The sequence below is a fragment of the Crotalus tigris genome, unplaced genomic scaffold, assembly GCF_016545835.1.
Source record: "Crotalus tigris isolate CLP2741 ecotype Arizona unplaced genomic scaffold, ASM1654583v1 scf7180000017975.10810073628:1450386, whole genome shotgun sequence".
NCBI classification, from domain to species: domain Eukaryota; kingdom Metazoa; phylum Chordata; class Lepidosauria; order Squamata; family Viperidae; genus Crotalus; species Crotalus tigris.
Genome location: NW_024096754.1, coordinates 834,622 through 853,856, shown reverse-complemented (window position 1 = coordinate 853,856; position 19,235 = coordinate 834,622). Strand labels below are relative to the sequence as shown.

The 19,235-nt window shown below is 48.3% G+C and overlaps 2 protein-coding genes across 7 annotated transcripts in view; one reads left to right on the top strand and one right to left on the bottom strand.

The window, feature by feature from the left end:
• The window catches only part of COPG2 (COPI coat complex subunit gamma 2), a 36,981-nt gene extending 33,481 nt beyond the window's left edge, over positions 1-3,500 (top strand). The window contains exons 23-24 of one of the 2 annotated variants that reach the window (XM_039345753.1): positions 1,890-1,988; positions 3,006-3,500. In XM_039345753.1, coding sequence (XP_039201687.1) covers positions 1,890-1,988; positions 3,006-3,136 — 230 coding nt within the window. In that variant the 3' untranslated portion in view covers positions 3,137-3,500. The remainder of the gene's footprint in view (positions 1-1,889; positions 1,989-3,005) is intronic. The other variant, XM_039345754.1, reaches the window with a different exon arrangement.
• A 1,151-nt stretch (positions 3,501-4,651) lies between these two features.
• MEST lies at positions 4,652-17,438 on the bottom strand. Of its 5 annotated transcripts, none has more exons than XM_039345751.1 (12): positions 17,296-17,438; positions 15,964-16,118; positions 14,904-14,983; positions 14,727-14,804; positions 13,351-13,487; positions 12,130-12,188; positions 10,904-10,944; positions 9,158-9,228; positions 8,360-8,461; positions 7,410-7,486; positions 7,221-7,284; positions 4,652-5,086 (listed from the first exon to the last, which is right to left on the bottom strand). In XM_039345751.1, the coding sequence occupies exons 2-12, from the start codon at positions 16,115-16,117 to the stop codon at positions 4,942-4,944; spliced, it is 1,008 nt and encodes a 335-aa protein (XP_039201685.1). In that variant the 5' UTR covers position 16,118; positions 17,296-17,438; the 3' UTR covers positions 4,652-4,941. The 5 variants fall into 5 exon arrangements, with proteins under 5 accessions (XP_039201685.1, XP_039201684.1, XP_039201681.1 ...); XM_039345750.1 differs by lacking the exon at positions 17,296-17,438 and adding an exon at positions 17,125-17,176; XM_039345747.1 differs by lacking the exon at positions 17,296-17,438 and adding an exon at positions 16,723-16,779.
• Positions 17,439-19,235: the final 1,797 nt, after the last annotated feature.

The window sequence follows — 19,235 nt, the reverse complement described above, 5'->3', positions numbered from 1 at the left end:
ATCTTAAAGCAGGCCAGCTGGGGAATTCTGGGAGTGGAAGTCCACCCATCTTATCGCATGCCGGCTGAGGAATTCTGGGAGTGGAAGTCCACCCATCTTAAAGCAGGCCGGCTGAGGAATTCTGGGAGTTGAAGTCCTCCCATCTTAAAGCAGGCTGGCTGAGGAATTCTGGGAGTGGAAGTCCACCCATCTTAAAGCAGGCCGGCTGGGGAATTCTGGGAGTTGAAGTCCTCCCATCTTAAAGCAGGCTGGCTGAGGAATTCTGGGAGTGGAAGTCCTCGCATCTTAAAGCAGGCCGGCTAGGGAATTCTGGGAGTGGAAGTTCACCCATCTTATCGCATGCCGGCTGAGGAATTCTGGGAGTGGAAGTCCTCGCATCTTAAAGCAGGCCGGCTGAGGAATTCTGGGAGTTGAAGTCCACCCATCTTATCGCATGCCGGCTGAGGAATTCTGGGAGTGGAAGTCCACCCATCTTATCGCATGCCGGCTGAGGAATTCTGGGAGTTGAAGTCCACCCATCTTAAAGCAGGCCGGCTGAGGAATTCTGGGAGTGGAAGTCCTCGCATCTTAAAGCAGGCCGGCTGGGGAATTCTGGGAGTTGAAATCTCCCATCTTAAAGCAGGCCGGCTGGGGAATTCTGGGAGTGGAAATCCTCGCATCTTAAAGCATGCCAGCTGAGGAATTCTGGGAGTTGAAGTCCTCCCATCTTAAAGCATGCCGGCTGAGGAATTCTGGGAGTTGAAGTCCTCCCACCTTAAAGCATGCCGGCTGAGGAATTCTGGGAGTTGAAATCCTCGCATCTTAAAGCATGCCGGCTGAGGAATTCTGGGACTCCATGCACTCATGGGGACCAGACGATGGAACTTCAAATCTGGGTTGATTATGTACCTCTGGGGGGGAGGGGGCTCTTTGATGTCTTGATTGGGTTTATATTTATATTTGATTATTTTTTATGCCACAAGCCACCCAGAGTCAATTTGAAACGAGATGGGCGGCCAATAAATTTAATAAATAAGTAAACGTTGAAACGGTCAACCTGTCGTCCTCGACGTACGACTGCTTGCTTAGTGATTGTTCAAAGTTTATGAATTGATTAAAGAAGAAAAGCAGCCTAGAACTAAGAAGAAATTTCCTGACAGGGAGGACAATTAAGCAGTGGAACAGCTTTGCCTCCAGAAGTTGTGTGTGCTCCATCCCTGGAAGTGTTTTAAGTAGAGACTGGACAGCCACTTGTCTGAAATGATATAAGCTCTCCTCTTTGAGCAGGGGGTTGGACTAGATGACCTCCAAGGTCCCTTCCCGACTCCGCTATCCTGTTCTAAAGCAGCGGTTCTCAACCTGTGGGTCGGGACCCCATTTGGGGTCGAACGACCATTTCAGGGGGGTCGCCAAACAACGCAGTCCGCCATTTTTTCCCCCTTTTCCTTAGCTGTGCTCCTCCCTTTTATTCTATTGGCTTTTGAAAGCCAATAGAATAGACTCTCTTGAATAGAGTCTAATTCTATTGGCTTTCCAAAGCCGATAGGAATTGTCCAGGCTGTCTCTACCCTGCTGAGCCCGCCAAAAGTCCCATTCTGCAAACAGTGCTGCACCAGTTGAGTAGTCCTCGACTTACGGCCGGTTGAGTAGTCCTCGACTTACGACCGGTTGGAGGTCGCGGCATTAAAAAGGTTGAGAACCACTGTTCTAAAGGAAGTCCAAGGTGTTCTTTGCAGCTCATGGCAAGGAAAAAGAGGTGTCTTCCCGAGCCAATACAATGGACCCCCCCGCTTTGCTTGTCAGGGGCTGCTTGGTAAGCTCTCCAAAACCTCTGAATTCCCGTGTCTTGAACTCTGGACCAGTGGAAGGACCGACCTCCTCTCTTTTTGAACCCTTCCGCCCCAATCTAGAAGCTGTAAACAACATTGTGAAGTTCCTTGGCATGCAGCCTTGCGAGAGATCGGATAAAGTGCCCGAGAACAAGAATTCCCACACCCTCTACCTGGCAGGTAAGAGCCCGTCCGGAAATTGGGGGGTTCAGGATACTGTAGCTCCCTGCAGCTACGGCCAGCTTCCCCCTGAAAGTCTCCTCCTTTTCTCTCTCTCTCTCCCTCTCTCTCTCTCTCACACACTCTCTCTCTCTCTCTCTCTCTCTCTCACACACACACACACACACACACTCACTCTCTCGGCCAGGTTCCCCCTGAAAGTCTCCTCCTTTTCTCTCTCTCTCCCCCCCCCTCTCTCTCTCTCTCTCACACACACACACACACTCTCTCTCTCTCTCTCTCTCACACACACACACACACACACTCACTCACTCGGCCAGGTTCCCCCTGAAAGTCTCCTCCTTTTCTCTCTCTCCCTCTTTCTCTCTCTCACACACACACACACTCTCTCTCTCACACACACACACTCTCTCTCACACACACACACACACTCTCTCTCTCACACACACACACACACACACACTCTCTCTCACACACACTCTCTCTCTCTCACACTCTCTCTCTCTCTCTCTCTCTCTCTCGGCCAGGTTCCCCCTGAAAGTCTCTTCTCTCTCTCACACACACACACACATTACTTCTTCCTCCTACTCCTTTTTCCCGTAACTACAACCCTGTGAGGTGGGATTAGAACTCTCCATCTCCTGGTGACTCAAAGGGCTTTCATGCCTAAAGTGGGACTAGAACTCACCGTCTCCCAGTGGTTGGCTCAGTCACCCAGCTGGCTTTTTATCCCAAGGAGGAACTAGCACTCCTCACTAGATCTCCTGGCGATTGGCAGAAACCTCACTCAGCCGGCTTTCACACCTAAGGCAGAATTAGAACTCGCCGTCTCCTGGTTTTTCGACTTGCACCTTCGCCACTACACTCTGCGGCCGACTGATGGGTTGACGATTGATTGATGGCTTTGGGAAGACCACGGAAGGCCCTAAGACAGCACCGTCTCATTGCTTCTGGATTCTTGAAATCTGGCGTACCTTCTCTCATTTGCTCCCCCCTTCCCCGCCGTTTGATCTCCAGGTATGTTCAGAGGTGGCTTAGATGTCCTGCTCAGAGCCCGACTCGCTCTTGGCGACGGCGTGACCATGCAGGTGACCGTCCGGAGCATCATAGAAACCCCCGTGGACGTCATCTTGGCTTCCGTCGGCTAACCGTCGTAACCCATCCGATCCCGAGGCGGCCCCACCCCGAATCCGCTCCCGTTCGGCAAGGCGCAACCTGGATCCGCGGCGGTGCATTGAGTTCGTTCGCTCGCTCGCTGATTCCCTTCGATGGTGATTCGTATCTCAAGGGATTTGGGGCATTTTTTATGCGTTTTTCTCCCCGAGGCCAGGGAAAACTCTGCCCCATCTTCATTTCTGGTTATAAATTATTGCCTCCGTGCCGCCAGTGAGATTAAAAAAAAAGGGGGGGGGAGGAGGGGTCTTTTTTTTCTTTTTTTTTTTTAAAAAAAGAGCGGTTCCCAAAATGGATTTTTTATTGGCCACCAATAAATGGGCTATTTCAGCACTTCCAGATGTTTTTCCAGGGGTCTGAATAATAAAACGCCTTTGGTATATCGGCGTCTCTCAACTTTAAAAGGTCTGGGCTTCCGATTCCCATAGCTGGCTGGGGGATTCTGGGAATTGAAGTCCAGACCTCTCAAACTTAACTAAATGATGGATCAAAAGCCGCGTTCTCCACCATGACGAGAGACCTTAGGCTGTTTTAGCTTAGCAAGTAATCCTTGACTTACGACAATTCGTTTAGTGACCGTTAAGTTACAACGGTACTGAAAAAAAAGGGGCTTACGACCGTTTTTCCCACCATTGCAGCGTCCTCGTGGTCATGTGATCAAAACTCAGCCACTCAGCGATGGACTCATATTTATGACAGTTGCAGTGTCCCCAGGAGTCACGTGATTTCCCCGTTTGCGACCTTCTAACAAGCAAAGTCAACAGGGGAAGCCACAATCAACGACCGTATGACTAACTCAGCGGATAAGGTCGTAAAATGGGGCAAAAACTCACTTAAGAAATGTCTCATTTAGCAACAGGAACATCAGGCTCGATGGTGGTCGTAAACCGAGGACTACCTGATATTGAGGCATTTAAAGAAAGGCGGCATGGGAAATAATTCATTCTTACTCTTAACAATCCAAGGTTACAAATAGGAAGCAAATGCCAGGATCCGGGGGAGTAATAAAAAGTCTTTTATGTAACGCATAGCTGGGCCCCAAAATTTACAATTTAAATGGACTGAAAAGGAGACGAAACAAACAGATGACAAAGCAGCTCATCAAGGATGCCGTACAGGTAGTCCTGTCAACTTACAGCAGTTCATTTACTGACCGTTCAGAGTTAACAGTGGCACAGGAAAATGACTTTATGACCGTTTTCCCACCCTTAACGTCCATTCCATTCTCCCCATGATCAAACTTCAGATGCTCGGCAACTGACTCACACTTATGACGGGTCGCAGTGTCCCGAGGCCACGTCAATCCCCTTTTGTGGACCTTCCGACAAGCAAAGTCAATGGGGAAGCCATATTCACTGGCTAATGAAAGGTCTACAAGTGATTCACTTAACAACGGTGTGACTAATTAAAGGTCTACAAGTGATTCACTTAACGGTGCTAAGGTCGTAAAACGGGGCAGAATTCAACTTTACAAACGTCTCACTTAGCAACAGGAATGTTGGCCTCAATTGTGGCCGTTAAGTCGAGGACGACCTACACTGCCTTAATGTGAAAAAAGGTCATAAGTCACTTCAGTGCCGTTGTAACTTGGAACGGTCACTAAATGAACTATTGTTAAGTACTTTATCAACTTGATCCTGCTGGCCTCTTCTTCATTTCTGCTTGCTTATTCACCTGGTCTTCTCTCTCCCTGCATCCTCCAGAGTCAGGATTTTTTTTGGGGGGGGGGGGTAGAGGGAAAGGCAGACTCCCTGCAAACGGCTTCAGGCCGCCGCCACCCCTATCTCCACCAATCCATCAGCTGGATTCTGTTGAGTTTACTCGCCCAGATGAGAGATTGCTTCGAAAGGTTGGTTCGACTGCTGTCCGGAGTTTTCATCAGCTCTTCCCACGCCTCTCCTATTGCTCCAGAGTACAAAATTGTCCTAAGAAGAAAAGAGGCAGGATTTCTGTCCGTCTTCTTTGTGGTCTCAGAAGGAATTGATGAAGTTTAAGTAGGCATTCAGGAAACCCTGAGGGTCCTCCAGCTGAGGGTAGTGGCTGATGTGATCATCCAGCACCGTCACGGTTGACAGGGGAAGCACCTGCCTGTCGAAAAACAGCAGAGAATAGAAATAGAAATAATAGGCTAGGCTAGAATAGAATAGAATAGGATAGAACAGAACAGAATAGAAAATATGGAATGGAATAGAAGAGAAGAGAAAATGTGGAATAGAATAGAATAGAAAATATGGAATGGAATAGAAAATGGAATAGAATAGAATAGAATAAGAAAGAATAGAAAATATGGAATAGAATAGAATAGAACAGAATAGAAAATATGGAATAGAATAGAGAATAGAGTAGAATAGAAAAGAAAATATGGAATGGAATAGAAGAGAAAATAGGGAATAGAATAGAATAGAATAGAATAGAAAATATGGAATGGAACAGAATAGAAAATAGAGAATAGAATAGAAAATATGGAATAGAATAGAAAATGGAATAGAATAGAGTAGAATAGAATAAGAAAGAATAGAAAATATGGAATGGAATAGAAAATAGAGAATATAGAATAGAATAGAATAGAATAGAAAATATGGAATGGAATAGAATAGAAAATGGAATAGAATAGAATAAGGGAATGGAGTAGAATAGAATAGAATAGAAAATATGGAATGGAACAGAATAGAAAATAGAGCATAGAATAGAATAGAATAGAAAATATGGAATAGAATAGAAAATGGAATAGAATAGAGTAGAATAGAATAGAATAAGAAAGAATAGAAAATATGGAATGGAATAGAAAATAGAGAATATAGAATAGAATAGAATAGAATAGAATAGAAAATATGGAATGGAATAGAATAGAAAATGGAATAGAATAGAATAGAATAAGGGAATGGAGTAGAATAGAATAGAAAATATGGAATGGAACAGAATAGAAAATAGAGCATAGAATAGAATAGAACAGAATAGAAAATATGGAATGGAATGGAATAGAATAGAATAGAATAAGGAATAGAATAGAACAGAACAGAACCTTGAAGGGGTCACTTCAACAGTGAAGGGACCGAGAGCAGAAGACATCCTGTAGCCAAGAAGGCTCCACACCCATTTGCACCACTCAGGTGACCCTGAAGACACAGATAAACCTCCAGGTGGCCTCAACGACCCTCTCAAAGAATGTAAACCACCAGTGGTCTGCAAAGAATATAAATCCTCCCATTCCCCACCATCCAGTCAGAGCTGAGGAAGCTTCTGGGGTGAGAAGCGAAACGTCTTCTGAGACAAATAAAAAAATCCAGTGGCCTCCTAGAAAAAAAAAAGCACCTTTGGAAGCAAGAAACTCTATACCAGGGATGTCAAACTCGCAACATCACATGACGTGTTGCGGCGTAGCGTGACTTTTTTTTCCATTGCTGGCAATGGGGTGGGCGCGTGGTTTCACTGTGATGCATTCGGCCCGCGGGTTGGCAATTTGACACCCCATTGTTTTATACCGGGGTAGGCAACCTTGGCTCTTTTATGACTGGTGGACTTCAACTCCCAGAATTCCTGAGCCAGCCGTGCTGAAGGGAAAGGGAGAGGTTTCCAAGCTGAGCCAGGCTGGCTCAGGAATTCTGGGAGTTGAAGTCCGCAAGTCATGAGGGGGCCATAGTTCCCTCATGCTGGCTCAGGAATTCTGGGAGTTGAAGTCCACCAGTCATGAAAGAGCCAAGGTTACCTACCCCTGGTCTAGGAGGCTCACCGCTTAGAACAGGAGGACTTAGGACAGGGGTAAGCAACTTGGCTCTTTTAGGACTGGTGGACTTCAACTCCCAGAATTCCTGAGCCAGCCACACTGAGGGGAAAGGGAGAGGTTTCCAAGCTGAGCCAGGCTGGCTCAGGAATTCTGGGAGTTGAAGTCCACGAGTCATAAAAGAGCCCAGGTTGCCTACCCCTGCTCTATACCAATGTGCAAAGACGCCGTTTCGCTTTGGACCAAGAAAAAGGGTGAAGTCACATTTTTTTTGTGGACGAGCCCTTGAAGTGTGATGGGGAGACCTTCTCCCCCCTCTTCCCCCTCCCCAAGCTTACTTATAAAGCCGAAGAAATTCCGGGTGAGGATTGACCGGATCCAGGGGTCCGTAAATCAGATGCACTGGAAGACAGGAACAACAACAACAACATTTGACACCAAGGCCCAAATGAGAACAAACGTCCTAAAAAAAACTTTTCCCGCTCTTAAGAAGCCCATCCAAGGTCAGAGGAGCTGCTCCTACTCACAGGGAACCGAGGTGGATCGCAGTGCCCCAACCCAGCGGTCCCGGTGTTGCTTCCGCTGGTTGATATACTGTAAAAGGCTGCAAAGCAAAATTGAAGGGGTGAGCAATCACAGGAGAATGGCGCTGGAAGGGACTTGGAGGTCTTCTAGTCCAGTGGTTCTCAACCTGTGGGTCGAGACCCCATTTGGGGTCGAACGACCATTTCACGGGCTCGCCAAACAACGCAGTCCGCCATTTCCCCCCCCCCCTTTTCCTTAGCTGTGCTACTCCCTTTTATTCTATTGGCTTTTGAAAGCCAATAGGAATGGTCCAGGTTGTCTCTGCCCTGCTGAGCCCGCCAAAAGTCCCATTCTGCAAGCGGTGCTGCAAGTTGTCTGCAGCGAAGGCGAGCTGTCTGGAAGTTTCCACCCCTCCCTGCTGAGCATGTAAGTAAAATGTAAGGAAAAGAGGGCCAGGGGTGGGAGGTGGGAGGCCGGCGGGCGCAGGGAGGGTTGCTGGCGCGCGTGGGGCCCGGCGGGTGCCTTACCTCCCTTGGGCTGGGCCAGCTGGGGGCCCAGCCGGTGGTTGCCCTGCGCCGTCTCTGCCGCTTGCCAGCTACGCCTCAGCCAGCGCAGGGGGCAACACCACGCATGCGCGGTGCTCCCGGGCAGGGAAAGTCCTCGACTTACGACCGGTTGGGTAGTCCTCGACTTACGACCGGTTGGGCAGTCCTCGACTTACGACCGGTTGGGGTCGCAGCATTAAAAAGATTGAGAACCACTGTTCTAGTCCAACCCCATGCTCGAAAATAGGAAACCCTGTCCCGGGGGGTCTTCAATCTTGGCAACTTTAAGACTTATGGACTTCAACTCCCAGAATTCCCCAGCCAGCCAGCCCTGCAATTGACAACATTTTTTTCCCACAAACCAGCGGAGGATTGCCTATACTGCATTTGGGTATGGAATGTCCTACCTGTCTGCCACGAGGTTGCCATCATTTGTTCGCAGGGCTGTCCACATGTCCCACAATTCAGCCTCTGAAGGCTGGGTGTACGGGCCAAAGACTTCAGCAAGGCTGGAGGGATTCAAGGCGAGATGGATCGGCACCGAAGGATTCACACAGTTCCCCCCCCCCCCATTAACCTTCTTGATGAGCGGTTCTCCCACTCAAATTACTTTCTTTGGGTTTAAATATAATCCAGTTTTTAGGACTCTTGGGAAGATTATTTGAGGACCTCGATGCTAAAACACTTGAAGACGTGGACTTCAACTCCCAGAATTCCCCAGCCAGCCTGCTTAACATGTGTGGACTTCAATTCCCAGAACTCCCCAGCTGGCTTGCTTTAAGATGGCTGGACTTCACCTCCCAAAATTCTCTAGCCAGCAGGCTTTAAGATAGGTGCACTTCACCTCCCAGAATTCCGCAGCTGGCTTGCTTTAAGATAAATGGACTTCATTTCCCAGAATTCTCTATCCAGTTGGCCTTAAGGTAAATGGACTTCAACTCCCAGAATTCTCTAGCCAGCATGCTTTGAGATGGCTGGATTTCACCTCCCAGAATTCTCTAGCCAGTATGCTTTAAGATAAATGGACTTCAACTCCCAGAATTCCCCAGCCAGCCTGCTTAACATGTGTGGACTTCACCTCCCAGAATTCCCCAACTGACTTGGGAATTCAGGGATTTGAAGTCCACCTCTCGTCAGGTGGCCCAATTTGAGAAACGCTGTTCGGAACGGACCCAAACCTAAAGGGTTTAAAATGCAAAACTCACCTTTTGGCGAAGAAAAAATAGTTCATTAGCCGAGTGAGAATGGGCGATAGCAGAGCGCCATCTTTGAGAATCTGAAGAAGAAATAAAGACCCCGTTCCAGTGGGACACTTCAAACAGTTTGCAGGAGGGAGGAGGAGGAGAAAAGGAAGTTTTGCAGCAGCAAAATGGAAGCAAAGCACATCAGTGGCTACCCCAAGGTTAGGCAACCTTGGCTCTTTTATGACTGGTGGACTTCAACTCCCAGAATTCCTGAGCCAGCCATGCTGAGGGGAAAGAGAGGTTTCCAAGCTGAGCCATGCTAGCTGAGGAATTCTGGGAGCTGAAGTCCCCAAGTCATGGGGGGGGGGGAAAAGTTTCCCTCATGCTGGCTCAGGAATTCTGGGAGTTGAAGTCCACCAGTCATAAAGTGGCCTAGGCCTAGGGCAGGGGTAGGCAACCTTGGCTCTTTTATGACTGGTGGACTTCAACTCCCAGAATTCCTGAGCCAGCCATGCTGAGGGGAAAGAGAGGTTTCCAAGCTGAGCCATGCTAGCTGAGGAATTCTGGGAGCTGAAGTCCCCAAGTCATGGGGGGGGGGGAAAAGTTTCCCTCATGCTGGCTCAGGAATTCTGGGAGTTGAAGTCCACCAGTCATAAGTGGCCTAGGCCTAGGGCAGGGGTAGGCAACCTTGGCTCTTTTATGACTGGTGGACTTCAACTCCCAGAATTCCTGAGCCAGCCACACTGAGGGGAAAGGAGAGGTTTCCAAGCTGAGCCATGCTGGCTCAGGAATTCTGGGAGTTGAAGTCCACCAGTCATAAAAGAGCCAAGGTTGCCTACCCCTGGCCTAGGCCAAAGGTAAGCCTAGGCCTAGACCACTTTATGACTGGTGGACTTCAACTCCCAGAATCCCTGAGCCAGCCATGCTGAGGGGAAAGGGAGAGGTTTCCAAGCTGAGCCAGGCTGGCTCAGGAATTCTGGGAGTTGAAGTCCACCAGTTATAAAAGAGCCAAGGCTGCCTATCCCTGGGCTAGCTGAAAAAAAATTTGCTTTCCAAATTTAAGATCCCTATTGCAGTGGAAATGGAGATCCTTTCATCTGCAGTGTGATTTCTGCAAGAGATTCAGGATCTCCAAATACCAAAGCAGAGAAAGATCATAAAACAGAGGCCTTCCTGGTGAGACCGGTTCAGTTCAGAATGGAAGGATATGCAGGTAATCCTCGGCTTACAACCACAATTGAGCGCCAAATTTCTGCTGTTAAGCAAGACGGTTGCAAAGTGAGTTTTGCCCTATTGGACGACAGCTGTTAAGCGAATCAATTGAGTAAATATGGCTTCCCTTCGGCTTGTCTGGTCTCCTTTGTGGTAGTGAAGTCCAGGACAACCTGGATAACGTATAAATAAATCGAATCGATTTAATCTTTTAAGAAGCAGCCTTTGTGTGAAAGAAAAGCTGGGAGAAAATATTCAGGAAGTAAAAAAAATAGCTTGCCAACTCCTAATGCAACTTTAATTTCTTTCTTCCTACGCAGAGTATCTGCTTCTAGGTGTTTCTACTTAATCTGCTTTGTTTAAAAAAAATAAATAAATAAAAGCCAGCTATTGCAAGAAAGGATCTTTGTTGCCAGAGCTGAAGCAGACATAACACAGACGGAGTATTTATTCGTTGGCTCACGGGTTGATCCAAAAAAAAGGGGAGCGAAAAATGATCTCCCAGCCCAATTTTTCAGAAGAGAGATTCTTCAACTTAAATGTACCATTTTTTACCTTCTGGATGAACCTGGGATAATGGACTTCTGGAAAGATGCCTGAAAAATTTAAGACAGGATGTGGAAGTCAGATATTTGCTTCTACGCCACGAACGCAATTTTTATCCAGGGGGTTACGCTGAGATCAAGCGTGCCAGGAGACTTGGCCAAAACAGGCCAGTGATCAAAAAGGCATCTCCTAAGTTTTACATGGCATAGAATCCTAAGGCTGGGAGGGACCCTTGAGGTCTTCTAGTCCAACCCCCAAAGCAGGAGACCTCATACCAGTGATGGCGAACCTTTTAGAGACCGAGTGCCCAAACTGCAACCTAAAACACACATGTATTATTGGGTGCTGGGTAGGCATGGCCCATTGGGTGGACATGGCTGTGGTGGTATCGGCAGACTGGGTGGGACTAAAAAGTTCAATCAATCAATTCCAACTTTACGAGATCTTTTTTTTCCCGCGAGAAGTTGAAATTGATTGATTGAACCCTTTTTTTTTTTTTTGCACATGGCGGTGGAGGCCTAAAGCGAAAAGATTGTATAAAACCCAGCTAAAGGCCTAGGACTGGGGCGACGGCGCGCGTGTCCACCGAGAGGGCTCTGAGTGCCGCCTCTGGCACCCGTGCCATAGGTTCGCCACCACGGCCTTATACCATCCTGGGCAAATGGTTTTTGATTCAGAATAGAAGATTCCGAATGGAGATGGAAGGGACCTTGGAGGCCTTCTAGTCTAACCCCCTGCTCAAGCAGGAGAACTTATACCATTTCAGACAAATGGCTGTCCAATCTCGTCTTGAAAACCTCCAGGGATGGAGCACCCACAACTTCTGGAGGCCACTTCTGATTAATAGGGTTGTACAATGCTAATCTTGAATAGACATACGTAACATACAAGTCACAAAATCCTACGTTGGGAAGGGGCCTTGGAGGTCCTCTAGTCCAACCCCCTGCTCAAGCTGGAAGCCCTATAAGATTTCAGAAAACTGACTCTTCAGGGATGGAGCACCCACAATGTGGAGGCCAGTCGTTCCACCGGCTAATTGTCCTCAATGTCAGGAAATCTCTCCTTATTTGTAGGTTGCTTCTCTCCTTCCTCGTCTTGAAAACCTCCGGCGATGGAGCCACAACCCACAACTCCATCAGGCAAACCGTTTGATTTCCCCCGTGGATTCCCTCCTTACGTTCCGAGTTAACTTTTCAACAGGAGGTGGCGGGAGATTCCTCCCGTAAATCACTTACCTCCGTTCGACAGACACAGGCTGTTGATCGGGATGCATCCGGTTTTATTGTGTTCGTACCTGAAAACGGAGGAAAGCGGAGTAAAGGACAGCGAAACGTAACTCGCCAAGCCAATTCAAGAGATTTTTTCTTTTTTAAGAAACCGCTTTTGCAGTTTGGAGGAGTGCTTTTGGCAAGGCAGAGAAGCTGGGTGGTGGGGCACCAAGCTCTCCAGCTCCGCGGCGGCGCAATTCGCGATATCCGTGCGGGTTCGGCACTCCGGCAAGTGGCGGGGCAGGGCCGCATCTGCTTGTGAGAGAATCTGGGACTTGGCAGAGAAGGGTGTTCTGTCCCAACTTACGTGAGTCCTTGTTAACTCACAAGGACGAACCCCTCTTTTAACAAGTAGGCTGGAAATGCAGGAAAAAGAAAAAACCCTTTTATTAATGAGGTACAGGTATGCAAAATGTCCCAAAAGCAAAGGCAAACAAAACACAATGCAAATGGAGAATTGTTCACAAGCAAGGCGAACAAAACAGGATCCCATGAAACTTGAGTCTTTTGCAAACAGACTTGCCTTCAGCAACCAGCACCGCTCACACCTTTCCTTTTTATTATGCAGCCCCCAGGCGTGGCTTCTCAAGGCTTTCTCCTCCTCCCTTGGAGCCGACCCATTGCCTCCCTCTGTCCTGCTCTTGTTGCCTGTCTGCATTTGCTAGCGTCTGTGATGTCTTCCAGCTGTGAGTCCTCAAGAGTCTGACTCAGCCTCCCCGCACAGCTGGATCTCAGCCTGAGCACGAGTGGAGGGCCAGGCTCTTCATCAGATTGTAAGTCCTGAGGCTCATCAGAGCCTCCCTCCTCCTCCTCCTCTGATTCCCTGGACTCAGCTACTCACAACAAAGTAGCAGCATAAAGCCTGGGCATTTGGGGGGGGGGTCACAGGTATGGCACCAAAGTAGCATGTTGCAGCCTCTCTGCGGTCGTTCATAAGTGTGAATGGCCGCTGCGAGGCTGTAGCATATATGACTTTGGGACCCGGTCGTAAGTACTTTTGGCGAGGATGTCGTAACTCCGAACATTTGCTAAGGGAACGTTCGTAACTTGAGGACTACCTGTAGAGCAATTTGCTTAACAACCGGGACAAAAAACGGTCGTAAAATCGGGCACGACGCTGCTCCCAGTTGTGACTGTGTACAGCGAGGACTTCCAGTCGTTTGTCAAGAAATGATTAAGTCCACACACCTGTACAGCAGTTCTTGCGCCACGGTGTCCCCGTAGTCGTGAGAAAGGAGGTTGACCCGTTGATTCAGGAGTCCCAGGTGGCGCAACAGGGCTTCCACGATGCTGGCTTGTTCGAAGATGGAGTAGGCATGAGGTCGCTGTTTGCCGTGTGAGATAGAGAGAGGTGAGCACCGAATTCGAATCAAGCCCTTCAGTGGCAAATGTCTACCTGAGCCCGACTTTTCAGGTTACAGCCGAGCCAATTGCAGATCTGCTGCAGGTGAAGCAGAGATGGCCCGGGTCAAGATGGAAGCAGCGATCACATCGAGGCCCCACACTTTGTGTGTAAAGTCTGGCAGCTTCTATCACGCTGCCATCTTGACTCTTTTGACCTCCCCAGAGTTGCCCCCATGCCTGGCCAGACTTTTTCTCTTGCTTCTGTGGACCGAAGTTGTGTTCCCACCCCAAATCTGTTTTCAATTTTGCTTTCGTAATGGTATTTCTGTATTTATTTATATCCCGCCTTTATTATTTTTAACAAATAACTCAAAGTGGCAAATATACACAGCTCTCCTTCCTTCCTATTTTCGTCACAACAACCCTGTGAGGTGGGTTAGGCTGAAAAGGAGGGACTGGGCCCAAAATCACCCAGCCGGCTTCCATGCCTAAGGCAGGACTAGAACTCACCGTCTCCTGGTGACAGGCTCAAAGTCACCCAGGCGGTTTTCACGCCTAAGGCGGACTAGAACTCACCGTCTCCTGGTGATTGGCCCAAAGTCACCCAGCTGGTTTTCATGCCTAAGGCGGGACTAGAACTCACTGTCTCCTGGTGATTGGCTCAAAGTCACCCAGGTGGCTTTCACGCCTAAGGCGGACTAGAACTCACCGTCTCCTGGTGATTGGCCCAAAGTCACCCAGCTGGTTTTCATGCCTAAGGCGGGACTAGAATTCACCATCTCCTGGTGATTGGCTCAAAGTCACCCAGTTGGCTTTCATGCCTAAAGCAAGACTAGAATTCACCAACTCCTGGTGATTGGCCCAAAGTTATCCAGCCGGCTTTCATGCCTAAGGCGGGACTAGAACTCACCGTCTCCTGGTGATTGGTCCAAAGTCACCCAGCCGGTTTTCATGCCTGGCTGAGGATTCTGGGAGTTGAAGTCCACAAGTCCTAAAAGGGCCAAGTTTGAAGACCCCTGCTCTAGAGTCTCAACACCTTTTTTACATCGTGGTGACCAAAACTGGATGCCGTATTCCAGGTGTGGCCTTACCAAGGCCTTGTAAAGTGGTATCAACACTTCACGTGATCTTGATTCTATCTCTCTGTTAATGTTAATGACATTGGTTGGAAAAAGGAAATTAAGGAAGAAACCACGCAGCGTCCTTCAAAACGTACTCACAGGTTTATCGCTGAAGCCAAAGCCCACAAAATCCAGCGCGATCACACGATGGAACCGCTGCGTCAGCGCTTCCCAAATCTGTAGGCGAGGCGAGAAAGGGGGCGAGGGATGGTTGCCGTTAGTTCCTACCATTGCAAGCCCGCCTCCCCACCGTCACCATGTTCGTTACCTCCTCACCTTGTACCAATCGTAACTCGAGGTTGGGAAGCCGTGCAAAAGGACCACAATGTCTGAACTCCCGACGGCGCCGGGGGAATCTTAAGGGAAGAGAGAAGAACCGCTCAAAATTTATTATTATTCTTAGCAGAGGAGCAAAAAAGAGAGCAGCCTCCTGAAGGCTGAATATCTCTGCATGAGGCCTCGCGTGCATGTCGGAACGGGTCGAACTTTCCAACATTGGGGGACACCGTTGGCCGACGTCCCACTCCCAGCACGACGCTCTTAAATTTGCAAAAAGGAAGCCAGGGCCCCTTGCGTTTAAAAGAATCATTTGAATTCTGGGCGAGTTTCCTCCCAAGGATATCGCTGGATAACTAGCCAGACATTAAGCCACAAACTAGCCTCAACTAGCTGACATTGACCATCTTTATAAGATGCCACTTTGTTTGTGCCCCAAGCCCTTAAATGACTCCGGATCGTAACATTTCAAGAACCACCTCTTTCTAAACGACCCCAAAAATAATAATAATAATAGTCAGGCTACTTTCAATTTAACTCGGCTCAGGAAACCAATTAAAGCAGCTGCCTCAGTTTTAGGGCTGCGCAACGGCAGAAACTTTGCTGGAAAATGAGACGGCTGCTTTAAAAAGCAAATGCCAGCAAGTTGGATTCTGAGGTCTTTCGAAAGTCTCTTCTGGATCAAACGGGCATCTCCACTCAATTACAAGTGGCCCTCGACTCACAATCCTTCGTTTAGTGACTGCTCAAAGTTACAACTGCACTGAAAAGTGATTTATGACCGTTTTTCACCATGATCACAATTTAGGCACCTGGCAACTGGCAATGTCCCCGGATCACGTGATCCCTTTTGACGAGCAAAGTCAAGGGAGAAAGCCAGATTTCCTTAACAACCTGAACTGCAGCGATCCACTTAATGACGGTGGGAAGTAAGGTCGTCCAACGGGGCCAAACTCACTTAACAGCTGTCTCGCTTAGCGACTGTGGCCGTTAAGCCGAGGACCACCTGTAGAGCAAATGGCAAAAGGCTTGGCTATGGAAGGAAAGGTATCTACGCCACCTCTGAAAAAGACGTTCTGGCTTTTGTAGGTGAAGAAGCTCCCCGAGGAGCGCCAGGAACGCAGAGCGGGAGACAGCTTCGGAGGCGGGATGTGCAGGTAAACGGCAAGCAGGGGCAGCATCAGCAGGCCGACTTGGATCCACCACTCTTTCATCCTGGAAGGGGAGAAGGGAGGCCAGGAAAAATAAAAATAAAAGAAACCAACCACCACATGTAGGATAAAGGAGGGAAAAAAGTGGGGGTGGAGTCAAAAGAGGAATCAGCCTAGAATCCCTACTTCAGGGGTCTTCAACCTTGGCCCTTTGAAGACTTGTGGACTTCAACTCCCAGAATTCCTCAGCCAGCCTCCATTTTGTTTGTTAGATTTAAGACAGGGGTCTTCCAACTTGGCTCTTTGATGACTGGTGGACTTCAACTCCCAGAATTCCTCAGCCAGCATGGCTCAGCATGGAAACTTCACTTTTCCCTCAACCTGGCTGGCTGAGGAATTCTGGGAGTTGAAGTCCACAAGTCATCAAGGGCCAAGTTGGAAGACCCTGGCTTATATGGTCCATATAATTGCTCTGCATTGATATCACTCCACTTCCTTCTAGCACTGATGATGTTCCTTAGTTGGGTCATGAAACGTCTGCAAGGAAACTACCAAGCTCAGAGCATCAAGGACACCACAGCCCTCCTCCCCTTCCTTCCTTCCTTCCCTCCCTTTCTTTTCCTCCAACTGCTCTCCACAACCCCTCCTTCTAGCACTGATGATGTTACCTGATGATGTTCATGAAACGTCTGCAAGAAAACCACCAAGCCCAGAAAGCACCAAAGACCCCACAGTCCTCCCTCTCTTCCTTCCTTCCTTCCTTCCTCCTTCCCCTTCCCTCCCTCCCTCCCTCCCTTTATTCCTTCTCCTTTCTCTTCCTCCTACTGCTCTCCACAGCCCCCCTCCCTTCTACCACTGATGAGGTTGCCTAGTTGGGTCATGAAATGTCTGCAAGGACCCCACAGTTCAATCCAGAACTGCAAACATTCCCCTTTATTAGTGAACCCCCAATCTTACAGGACCCTTTCCCCCATTAAGTCAAGCTCCTGGGGGCAACCTCAAAGAGGGCATTCCCTTCTCTTGCCCAGCAAATGCATTTGGGGGGTTTGCTTGCAAGGTTCCACACACACCCCAAAATCAGTCTTCTCCTTCCTTCACCCTAAAAAAGAAATCCAAGCCCCCTCCCCCACCGCACCCGAGATCCCCCCTCCTTGCAGAGAAAAGCACCAGGGGGCGTCTAACCCTCCTCCCCCCCCCCACCAGCCCTGTCCTGGGGAGAGCGCACATGCGCTCTCGCTCACCTGGGCTACGGTCCGGAAGAAGGCAGGCAGGCGCGTGGGCAAAGGCGCATGCGCGTCCCGGGCTCTCTTGGGCCCCGCCCTTCGGGGGGGCTTCCGCGATGCGAGGTTTGCAACGGGAGGAGCGGAGAGTTTTGCAAGCCGGGCAGAAGAAACGTGTGAACGCGCGTCTGCAGAGCGGGTTGAAATCAGCGCGGGAGGGAGGGGCTGGGGTGAGTGGGGGAAGCCGAGCTGGGTCGTCCTTCCTTCCTTCCTTCCTTCCTCTTCCTTCCTTCCTGTCTTTTTCCTTTCTTTGTCCCTCCCTCACTTCCTCTTTTTCCTTCCTTCCTTCGTTACTTCCTTCCTTTTTCTTTTTTCTCTTTGTCCTTTCTTCCTTCTCTCTCTCCTTCCCTCCTTTTTGTATCTTTCTCCCTCCCTCCTTTCTTTTTCTTTCTTTCCTCCCGCCTTCCATATTTTTCCTTTTCTTTCTTCCCTTTCTTTCTCCTCTTCCCCCTTCCTTCTTTTTCTATCTTTCTCCCTCCTTTCTTTTTTCTTTCTTTCCTCCCCTCCATCTTTCTTCTTTCCTTCTTGCTTCCTTTCTTTCCTCTTCTTCGTTTCTTTCTTTCTCCCCCTTCCTTCCTCCTTCCTTCTCTTCCTTCCTTCCTTCCTTCCTTCCTTCCCTCCCTCCCTTTATTTCCTTGTTTCTTTCTGCTTTCCTCTCCCTCCCTCCCTTCCTCTCCTTTCTCTCCTTCCTTGTTCTTATTTCTTTCTCTTCTTTCTTCCTTTCTCTCTCCTTCCTTCATTCTTCCCTCCCTCCTTCTTTTCTTCCCCCATCTCAATAAATTCTAATATTAAGAGTTGCCCCCTCGTTAAATTGATCTTAACATAAATTATACACAGACACACACACACACACACAATTCAATTTGTGTCCTGTTGGGTCATTCTTTCAATTTATCCTGACCAGATTTCTCAGGACGTGATGGATGGTGACATTGCGCCTGTGGCTTTTATTGCCCCCATCAGCTTGAAGTCTACTTGGCTGCATAAAATCAAATTTGTAGGTCAGTTTAGGGGTCTTTGAATGCAAATCCAGCATACAGGTCATCCTCCAGTTACAGCCAATCATTAAGCAACCGGTCAAAGTTATAACAGCACTGAAAATAGTGACGTAATCACACAAACACACACACACAGGCGCACGTACTTACAACCATCACAGCATCCTCACAGCCGTGTGACCCAAATTTAGGCATTTGGCAACCGGCACAGATATAGAATAGAATAGAATAGAATAGAATAGAATAGAATAATAAAAAATAGAATAAGAAATAGAACAGAACAGTATAATGAAATATAGAAGAGAATAATAAAAAGAATAGAATAGAATAGAAATTAGAATAGAATAGAAATTAGAATAGAATAGAATAGAAAATATGGAATGGAATGGAATAGAATAATGCTTTTTTTCCTCTTTTCGGTACCGGATCAAATTTGTTTTGTGAATGCAACCCATTAGAGCTTAATTTCTTCAAAACCTATAATTGCATATGAAACAGTGGGATCCATTCAAAGAGAAAAACAGCCTGTGGAAGCTGAGATGTTTCTGTACACAATTGCTCTTCATTGGGAGGGTCGTCTGGAAGGCACGGTTTGTGATTTATGAATGAAAAACCAGAAGTGATTTGGAATTTAATGTTAATATTTCGGGTTGAAGATGAGTCCCACGCCCTGGATGGGGATGGTAAGCTGGGGGGGGGAAGGGGGAAACTTGGCTGCATTCACACAACCACATATATCCTCAGATGGTTTGGGATTCCAGATGCCAGAACGAGCAGCCAATACAGATGGAGGGCATCAAGGGAAAAACATCAAGGTCCTCTGAGTTCAGTTGAATGCACCCACGTAGGGGAGCTGCACCCCACAAAACACGTGTGCGCGCAGAAAGGAGGAAAACACGCCTC